The sequence below is a fragment of the Henckelia pumila genome, chromosome 2 (genome assembly GCF_033568475.1).
Source record: "Henckelia pumila isolate YLH828 chromosome 2, ASM3356847v2, whole genome shotgun sequence".
Classification (NCBI taxonomy): domain Eukaryota; kingdom Viridiplantae; phylum Streptophyta; class Magnoliopsida; order Lamiales; family Gesneriaceae; genus Henckelia; species Henckelia pumila.
The window spans coordinates 101,999,034-102,009,594 of NC_133121.1; the positions used below are offsets into that span (position 1 = coordinate 101,999,034).

General features: G+C 33.2%; 1 protein-coding gene across 1 annotated transcript; it reads left to right on the top strand.

Annotated features, from left to right (window-relative positions):
- The first annotated feature begins 1,053 nt into the window (after positions 1 to 1,053).
- Positions 1,054 to 7,396, top strand: LOC140885206 (inositol phosphorylceramide glucuronosyltransferase 1). The gene is made up of 10 exons (XM_073292152.1): positions 1,054 to 1,449; positions 2,234 to 2,354; positions 2,548 to 2,733; positions 2,957 to 3,120; positions 3,892 to 3,999; positions 4,136 to 4,273; positions 4,362 to 4,469; positions 4,738 to 5,023; positions 5,108 to 5,231; positions 6,888 to 7,396. Exons 1-10 carry the CDS (start codon positions 1,198 to 1,200, stop codon positions 7,027 to 7,029), a joined length of 1,629 nt encoding a protein of 542 aa, XP_073148253.1. The 5' UTR covers positions 1,054 to 1,197; the 3' UTR covers positions 7,030 to 7,396.
- Positions 7,397 to 10,561: the final 3,165 nt, after the last annotated feature.

Here is a 10,561-nt window from a genome sequence, read left to right on the forward strand (position 1 = left end):
GTTTTATTTTAAAACTTTCATAATGAAGTACGGAGTTTTCAAATCCGAGCTTCGTTACATTTTTCTCATCAATAAACGAGAAGTTGTGGTTTGAAAATCTTAGCTTAGCGATTGAATCCTCCAGTTAGATTTTTCTTTAAAATATATATATGTTATTGTCATTTAAAAAAATTTATTTAAAAGAAGGATCTCTCTCGTGTTGAAATAAATTAATGCTTAAGTGAAGTTTATTTTTTATATATTTTTTAATGACAAATAATCATTGACCTACTTTGCTCTTAACACTAATCTTCTATAGAGAACAACATTCGTGTATTATATCATTGTCTTTTAGCTAAGACGGTGTGCATCACTCTAGACTTTGTGGCCTATTTTAGTTCGATGTTCGATTTAAAAGATCCGCTATACTTGCTTTGTGGGAATGGGTGATTGTCAACGGTCGAAATGAAGAATTGACAATCTTTTGTGACGATATCTTGGAGGGTTATGATGAAATGTAATCAATTTGTTTTTCATGTTCGACGTAGTGACGTTGTGAAAATATTGGATCGTGCTAGCTTCTTATGGGTTACTTTTGAATCTTGCCAGCCGAGAAGACCTCTACTGCATCCCTCTCAATTTATTCGGCACAACACAAAAGCTATTGTGAGACGATATTACGGATCAATTTTGTCATACGAATTTTTTGTTTGGGATATCTATTAAAAAATATTACTTTTTATGTGAAAGTTGTACTTTTTTTATTATAAATATGAGAAAGTGACACATCTCATGAATAAAGGCTGACCAGAGAACTACACTTTAAAGGAATATAATTAATTAGTTGTATAAAATATTTACATCCTATTAAATAACTAAAATTTTAATAATAATTGCGTAAAATTATTTTATATAGAAAAAAGTTGGATACATTTTTATCTATTTTTATTTATTTTTATATAAAAAAATTTTGGATGCTGCATTTTATCAATTATTATTATTTTGGGATCAACATTTTATCTGATACTTTTTTTTTCTTTCTTTTTGATCACTAAAATGCACTTGAAAATCAAATTTAGAACGACAGAGTTGACGAGTCTTGGTTGGCGACGACAACATAGACCTGGCTAAAACCAAATGTGGAAATCCCATTCCTTTTTCCCTTAAATTCGATCGACGGATCTTCGAACCCTTCTCGAAATCCCATTTCCAAGGATCATGGAATCGAACAAGTTGAAATCTGGATTTACTCTTTCGCTGCTATTGATTTTGATGATTGGAGTATGCAGTTGCCAGAAAACTTTGGGATCTCAAAACTCGAAAGAAGCTTACGTCACGTTACTCTATGGCGATGAGTTCCTACTCGGCGTGCGGGTTTTGGGGAAGTCGATTCGCGACACGGGTTCTACCAAGGATATGGTTACTTTGGCTTCTGATGGAGTCTCCAATTATGCTAAAAAGTTGCTTAAGGTTTTTGCTATTTTCTCCCTTGGTTTATTATTATTATTATTATTGAAAGATTGATTTTACAGATTGTATGATATGAATACGGAATGTTTCTCGTTGGTTTTATGTATTGGAGTGGCTGTACTTTGATTCGAGTTTTTTGTGATTAAGGGCGATGTTGGTTTTATTTTTTGTGGAGATTAGGATAATCGGATTTCAAGCTTAAAGATTGCATCTTGGGTAGCTTTTGTTTCCTTACTCAGTATTGGGATATGCTATTTTCATTTAAAGTGTATTTTGAAATCAAAGTAATGAATGTGTTTCCCTTATTAGACTTCACGTGGATGCCGCCATAGAACTTTCCTATAAAACTCTTTAATCTCGAAGCATTACCTTTCTAACTGAAATGAGGCTGTGATACAGTTCGGGTAGTTTAATATATTTGATGATTTCATTATATGAAGTTATTGCTCAGAAATTGAGTTGCAATGAAATCAGTTCAGGATCTATTGATTTTTTAACATGGGCAGCACAAGTATTTCAGAGGGTCTCAGTCCTGTGCTTTTGAAGCTCTAAATTTTTGTCCGTAAACCTTGCTTTTTTCCCTTTTTAAAAAAATTACCAAAAGTAAGGATCTTTGGTGGATTCTTCTATTTCAACTCTCGGAACCCGGGACATTGGTTCATTGATCCTTATTTTGGATAATGAAACAAGTGTTAGATGCTGATGATGAGGATGATAGTGCAGGTGCTCTTTATTTCTTTAAATTATTTCAGTTGTTAAATAACTTATAATTGGTTTCTATCAGGCAGATGGCTGGATTGTGAAAACTATTAGTTTGTTGGAAAATCCCAATCAAGTGCGTCCATCAAGGTTTTGGGGAGTCTACACAAAGCTTAAAATATTTAACATGACAGACTACAAAAAAGGTGATCACCATTTGTATTAACAATAAGACAGTAAATCTGTTGTAAGTTAAATTCTTCTATAATTTATGTGTTTTATGAAACTTACTGGAACTTTTCATTTTTTTTATTGGTGGAGGTCATTTTAAAATATTTGGAATGAGATAATTTGACAATTCATTGCAGTTCCTAATCTTATTACTTTGCATTTTGGCAGTGGTGTATCTCGATGCTGATACAATTGTGGTCAAGAGCATTGAAGATCTTTTCAAGTGTCGAAACTTTTGTGCCAACTTAAAGCATTCCGAAAGGCTGAATTCAGGAGTTATGGTGGTCGAACCGTCAGAAGAAGTGTTCAACGACATGATGACCAAAGTGACAACCATGTATTCTTACACTGGAGGTATAGTATATTGGCGTTCCTCCATTTTTGTGGTCTTTTGCGTTGACATAGTGATGTATGAGTAATACTTTGCTATGACTGTTTGTGTCATTAAACTAAGATGGAAATGTTGTGTTTACCTTGAGTAATTGTTGTAATGCTAAATCTTTCAAATAACTGTTACGAAGACTATTGAGTTTTTTCCTTCTCCTTTTTATTCCAATCATTCCCTTCTACTCTGCAGGGGATCAAGGATTTCTCAACACATACTACCCCGACTTTGCCAGTGCACGCATTTTTGACCCACGTGCATCCCCGGAGGAGTTGAAATCTAGACCCGTTCCCAAAATGGAGAGACTTTCTACTTTATACAACGCAGATGTTGGCCTTTACATGCTTGCCAATAAGGTAGCATCTCATAACTCCATAGCTGATTTTTTTCCGTTTACAGTTGTGATGAATATAGAAGGGAGAGAGTAGACGCTTTGAGAAAAAGAGTTAAGCAATTGCCAATAGTTGTTCCCATGTACTAGTACACGCTTGCTTCAGGCTGTCAAGCAGGCTCAAGGAAGGTGCCTGCTCAGTACACCTGTAACTCCTATTTTATTTGTCATTTTTGTGTGTTTCCAAACACTCTTCTTCTTGTTGATATATTGGTTGGATGGCGTAGTTATTTCACATATTATCTATTATCTATTATTTACGGAGACAAGATTTAACATGCGCTTCACCAGAAGTTTAATCTGAAATATGTGCTTCAAGAGTTGAGACTTTATATAGGTTTTACAGGAGCTGGAGTAATTATATTCCATTAAAATTCAATCTTTTAATAATTGTTGGTGGATATTAACTTCCGAAGCAGTGGTAGCATGTGCATTTGGATTTAAGAATGTTAAGGTGCAATTTGAGGCATGTACTAGAGGAAAAGTGGATGTTTCAAACAAAGAACGTGTATTTATTCAAAAATGATAACAGTGTATTGATAAATATCCTGTGTAAAAGGATTAGTTCTAAATAAAGAAAGAGAGCTTCGATTTAGATTCTATTTTTTGGAAATTTAAGGGTATTTGCAATGTAGTAAGTTACTGGACTCAGACTCCCTTGAATTTCTTCGAGTCCGTCCCATGTCTACCGAAAGTCCTCTGATTTTTCTCTTTTTTTGTTGGTCCTAACTTGTAGTGGATGGTTGATGAGGAAGAACTCCGTGTTATTCATTATACACTTGGTCCTCTTAAGCCTTGGGATTGGTGGACGTCTTGGCTTGTTAAGCCAGTCGATGTCTGGCAGGTAAATCATTGAAATTTTAAGTCGACATATTATTGAGATTTATCTGCTTTTTTCTTTTGGATGCAATGCAATACTTGCGTATCTCCTACATCACCAACTGGTTAACTAGTTTAATTTTTGCTGATATAACACCCAGGATGTAAGGGTGAAGCTTGAAGCAAGTCTTCCAGGAACTGCAGGGGGTCAAAATCCAAAAGATGAAGTAGTAGTCAAATTTCTAATTCTACTTCCACTTGTGTTCCTGATTTTCTGTTATTATCGCTCCTATTTACAGGTTCGGAACTATGGAATCTTCTTTTTCATCAAATACTTGTTAATGTACTCTTTATCGTTGATGTATAAATGGTTTCTCCTACACACAGACACGATCATTGTTTGATCACATTAGACACCTCTTCTACAAGTTGAGATCTGGAGGTATTCTTAGTTACTCTGCGGTCAGTTCCTCTACCATCAGCTCTAGTCAGCAGGTGTGTGTACTCCCCAGCTTAAGATTATACTGAAATATTCTTTTTAAGATCATGTGGATGATCCTTGATTCCAATTTTGTGAAAAGAACTTGCACTCTTCCATGCAAAAGCTTGCTACCCTAAGATACAATGTTGGTTTCTCTGCATAGCGATATTGCGTTCTATTTTCACTTGTGATGCTCTCTGATGTACACTTAACAATAAATTATTGACCTATATTCCATACATTCTGATTTTTATCTTCACTTGATGGTGTATTGGAATACAGTTCCCGAAAGCTACCTATAATAAAGTGCCTGTTTTTCTCGGTGCGATGTCAGTGGTTATATGCTTTGCGGCTGCAATTTTGTCCCTTGCACTCTCGATGTTGATCGTGCCTCGGCAAATAATGCCATGGACTGGTTTGCTTCTTGTGTATGAATGGACCTTCACGATTTTCTTCATACTGTTTGGATGTTACCTACATGTTATCCATCAATGGGGAAAGCACGTGGCCAATCAAGCATCGTCATATTCATCTAATACTGCATCATACGATTATGATTCTGGAAAAGGTATTATGCTTGCAGAAAAGTGCCTAGTTTAGAATGCTCGTGTATCCATGTGTCTAGAGTTTTAGTGTTTGGTTTGTTTTTCAGGTCATCTAAGACAAGTGTCGTCTTGTGATGCCTCTGCATGGTATTATGGACTTGGGATGGCATCACTAGCCTTGGCAGCTCCTCTATTACCTTGTTTTTTGGGGATCACTGCTTTATTTTTAAGGTATTTTTTTTGTGTGAATGACATTGTCTTTCAACTTTTGTAGCTTAGTTGTACAAAAAATTCTACATTTTACACCACTTCAGCTTTTGTTGACAGTGCAGATATTGATTGGATAGAACTAGGCTTGCTAAGATATTCCTTTTCCATGCTCTCTAGTCTCTAGTGATCTGCTGTTTGACCTGCTTTTGAGTCGGATTATTCCCGTAGTATCAATTTACGAGTCAGACACTTGTATTCAGCTGTTAAACATTTGGAGTGCTCTTTTTTCTGAGTTTTTAATGAGGATGATATTATTTATTTCTTATTTCTTAAATTTTGGCCTTCAAGCAGTTGACAGCTGACCAAAATGTTCCCTTTAAACATTGACCCCTTGAAGTAGTTGACAAAGGATTTATGAAAATTTAGATAGATATCATTTGAGACAAGTAATGACGCTTACGGTGAAGTTGGAGGACCTGAGTAAAATATGATCCTCTATGAAGATTTTTTTAAAATATGAAGCTTAACATTCTGATTACCTATCTTTTAAAATGTGAGTTTTCAATCTTAAAACGCTAATCTAAAATTCAAGTCATTAGTTCTGAGCAATCTGAGCCTTTCCTTTGGATTCCTATGATTGCTAAGTGTTGAATTCTGAATTGTTGAGGACTCAGGACAGGTAATGAAATGCTTGAGTTTGATTCTTCTATATGTATTTGACCTAATTCTTGTGTTTGTTTAGTCATAAGTCTTAATATTTCTGGCTTTTAGAACAACACAGAATATGACAGGAAGATAGAAATCCAATGAAATTGTGCCTAAAAATGGACCTATTGTCTAGACATTTCAAAGTGATGGTACCTTGCATCATGAACTCAGATTTTCTTCGGAAGGCCTATAATACCTGTAGATGAGATAATGTGCCCAAAAAAATATGTGTAGAGTGATCCTAAATGTGATCGAGGTCACATGATATATCGGCTTCTTGTTCAAACTGGATTTTAGAATTTGTGGTTGGGTGTTATTTTCGCTTACTCCATTTGTTAAAGAGGAATGACATGATGAACGCTGCTGGCAACAATCCGTGATGATTTTGGTGGTTTATCACTGAATACTGAATCTCGATGTTGTATAAAGAACAATAGTTGTATCAAAATATTATAGCAGCGATTGGCTATCCTAAAGACTTTTAGAGTGTGTTTTTCTGGCCGATGAACTGGATCAACTAGTACTTGTCATCATATGTTTGTTTGAAATGATCAATTGATCATTTGTTTGCTGAGAATGGAATGATATGTGGAAGTGGATAAATCATTCCTAAATTTTTAATTCCATGCTTCTGAGTTGTAATTTAATGATGATTAATTAGGTTCGTTATTTCCACAGGAAAACGTTATTGCTGGTCTCATTAACGTTGTCTTCTGACTTCATATTTTTCTTTCTGAAAGTGCATTAGACAAATCTTGTTCAAAGTTGAGATCTTTCAGCTTCAAAACTGGTGATGTTTATTTGCTGTCTGACCTATACAGCAGTCATTAGAAAATTTGTAAAAAGATTTGGTAGTGAATAATCAAGCGCCTACCGATCAGCATGTGAAATAGAATTTGATCTGCAGAACTTTCCTATGACCAACTTAACTATACGTCTTTATGGTGACTGACTCATCTGGTTTAACAGGTTAGGCTTGATGGTTGTGGGAGCCCTTGTTTTGGCTTCATTCGCAACTTATGCCTCGGAACATCTTTCAATAAGAGCGTTTCTCCGGGGTTATGAAGATAGGGATGCGCAAAGAAACAGGACCTTCTGCTATTTCTGCTAGTTGGATGACTCGGTGAATGCTGTTGTTGTATTGAATTGTTCGATGATACGCTATACTCGCCTGTGACATGGAGCATGAGATTAAATGCTGTTGGGAAAACCAGAACCCGGCCTGAGATGGAGCGGGTGATCTCGTGTTGAGCTCATAACGACTAACAACTCTGTTTATCATCTTTCTGTAATTTCTTTTCAACAAAGTTTTCCATATAATTAGTTTTTCTTTCTTTCTTTTTTATTGTTATTCTACGTTTGTTAGATCACTTGAGACCCTCTTACAACATTGGGGGATGTATTTTGACATCATATATTCAATTTTTTTTGCTCTGTAATTTTGTACAGACAAATTACTTTTTGTCAGTAATTCTCGAGGGCCGGCCATCTTCTGTGATTATGTTTAGATTGAACGATTTGATTTAAATCACAAATTTAAGTGAATGTGCTACTGGTGGATAAATAATCAAATAATAAAATCAAAGAATTTCAAATTCATGAATTTGCAAATCCATCAAAAATTCTCCACCTGAGGAAGACAACAAAAGGTAATACAATATATCACCCATCATTGTCAATATCCATTTGGACCACACAGATAGATACAATATATATATATATTTATTGGGGAAAAAATAAAAGAGAAAAAACAATTGCATAGATGGATTGTCTAAAAGCTTTCCACCTTTGATAACTGATAAGATAATTTTGGATGAATCATATCCACTAAACCATCAATCGATTGATATTTCCGACATATGGACCCAATTCAATGCTTCCATCGTACAACAAACAAACGGAGACATAAAAAAAATAATGCATTATTGAGTTTATCTTTGCCACCGTAAACGTACAAGTGTCTGAAGTTGGTTTGGCTTCTCAACAATAATTGAGTTTCATATTGCTTTTCATTTTTTTTAAAAAAAATATATAAATAATAACAAATTAGAACTTGACGTGAGGTACTGAGGTTGAACTATTTAAATTTGAAAACCATTTATTATTATTATTATTATTATTATTATTATTATTATTATTATTATTATTATATATGACTTTCAATTGTTTTCTTAAATTTATCGATAGGACAATAATATACTTTGAATTCATGTGTACAGCGAATTCGGTATGTATTGTTAATGTTTATTGTTATGTTGTAATAATCGTTGACATTATGAACAATCGAAATGTGATGTTTGAGTTTTTATACGATTTAAAATACTAGAGTTGTATCATTATTATTAGTTCTAATTTGTGGTAAAATGACAATTGCTCAATTTTAATGGACGAAGATGAAGTATTTTAATTTATAAATATAATGTTCTATCTCTTTCTGATGAGGACATATATTTAATTATTTATTCAATTGGATATATGTTAAAGTTTTGATCTATATAAATTATAGAATATAAAATATAATTAATTTGGGTCGCTAACCATAAACTGGAATTAAGTGATGCAGAAAGTCTAACATGAGAAATTAAGGAAAAATGAGTCAAAGTCTTGTTTCTTTAATCCTTCTGGCGATTTCGAACTTGACTATTTAATTTGAATCCCTAGCTTTGGAAATATATAGTGTGAAATTATTGTATTTTTGGGGAGGAAAATTATTGGAAAATTTTGGTTTGACCAAATGGTATAATCGATAATTTAAGTTGATTTTGCTCGATGAAAATTGAAACACATTGTTGATTAAATTAAATTTATTCCGCGATTAAATAAATTCAGTGAATTTTATTTTTTAGAAACCATTTCGAACAATTGATGAATAAAGAAAACCATTACGAATTATAATTATCGTGGTCTGATACAATTGCCAATTATATCGTTTATTCAAAAAGATAATCTCGCATATTATAATATATTGGTATTGCTGCAATAAATCATGCAAAAATGTTATTAATTAAACTTGCAAATAGGTTTTCATGTCAGGTCAAGTTAATTGATACGACAAAATAATTATTTGGAAAGTTTTAGCTTATATAGGAAGGTTTGTATATTGGCTATTGGGGTATTCAATTCCAATAATTTAAAGTACATTTATCGGTATTAAAAACTAGGCAAAATTATTAGAATTTAGAAAACCTAATGAATAATAATTCTCATATTCAAAGAAAAATAATAAAATTCGTTATGTTTGAATACATATTCTACGCTAACATGCACGTCAACTGAAAATGGATCGTCCTACAAATCTTTTTCACACTTTTTCCCTCACCCGACAGATTGCATGTTGCATACCCATTTTCAAGAATGTTGACTAATTTAAAATAATAACATGTTAGTTATTATAAGTATATATATAATATAAATATAAAAAAAAACCTCTATAAACTAATATTGAGTTATTTACTTATTTTTGTAAAATATATATTTTTTTTCAATCTCAATTTGAGCTAGATTGTTGACGTGATATCAAAAATTTTTGACACGGTATTATAATTCACGTGCTTCAACTAAAAATCACTGACAGATCAGGAATTCCTGTTGAATTAAAAGAAAGTAAATAATTGAAACTAGCGACTGGGCACACGCGTTGCGTGTGTGAAATGCTTAAAATTTAATATATATTTTAATATGATACGATGAGTTTTTTATTATAAAAATATTATGTGTGATATCTACTCAACAATAAAAGAAAATAATGTATGATTTTTTTTTATAAAAAAAAAAGCAATTTAAAATTCAAATGGTTGCGAAATAATCAGAATATAATTGTTCCGATCTTTCTCGATAATGCAGTTTACATGCATTATATAGCAAGTGAATAAAATAGAATGTAAGCCAAATATGAACATTAAATACAAATTAAATTTTTTAGAAAAAAAACATAATTTAATGGTAAATTAAGAAAAGATAAAACTGGAACAAAAGATGGTGTCCTCAAATGAGCAGTTATTATAGATGTCTCAACTATTATAAAATAGTATAGATATCTACTCAATTTCATTTATTGATCTAGCGTAAAATGTTGTGGATCTTCCAGGGTAACGAAAAAGTCGACCACTTTGTTATTGTCTGATAGAGAAGCAGGATAGCCCACAGGGGCATAAGCGAGTTGGTAAGGCCTGAGATGACGTGGAAAGAAATTCCCCAGCGTTGCGGGTTCGATCCTCGTGTGGAGCATATTTCCTGCTGAAATATTGTGGGATATGCTCTGGGGATTGGGTCATGTGCTCCCTCCTTCAGGTTTCTGCCGCTCGTGGACATCCCTCGATTTACCCTCCGCATGAGCCAATGGGCCTCTGACTCATGTGAAATGGGGTTTTCTTCGGAGTCAATCCTTTTTAAAGATATAAAAGCAGGATAGATATCCAGAACATGTTTATCGTATATTCTATTTTGTTAAATGTGCTCAGAGACCATACTGATTTATTTTAATAATTTGAAAAATCATAATTAATCACACCACATTATTGATTATTTGATTTTTCTATTGGGTTTTTTACATTAACCATCCATATATTCCATATATTTGGGATTATTCTATACTATACCTGGAGTACTTCTCCTCTTATGATGTGGTCAAATTACAACCATTT

Bases quoted from the DNA above. Each gene is read 5' to 3' on its own strand.
- LOC140885206 (XM_073292152.1), top strand. From the start codon at position 1,198: ATGGAATCGAACAAGTTGAAATCTGGATTTACTCTTTCGCTGCTATTG. The intron at 4,000-4,135 runs GTAAATCATTGA...TATAACACCCAG, and splicing joins AGCCAGTCGATGTCTGGCAG to GATGTAAGGGTGAAGCTTGA. The intron at 4,470-4,737 runs GTGTGTGTACTC...ATTGGAATACAG, and splicing joins CCATCAGCTCTAGTCAGCAG to TTCCCGAAAGCTACCTATAA.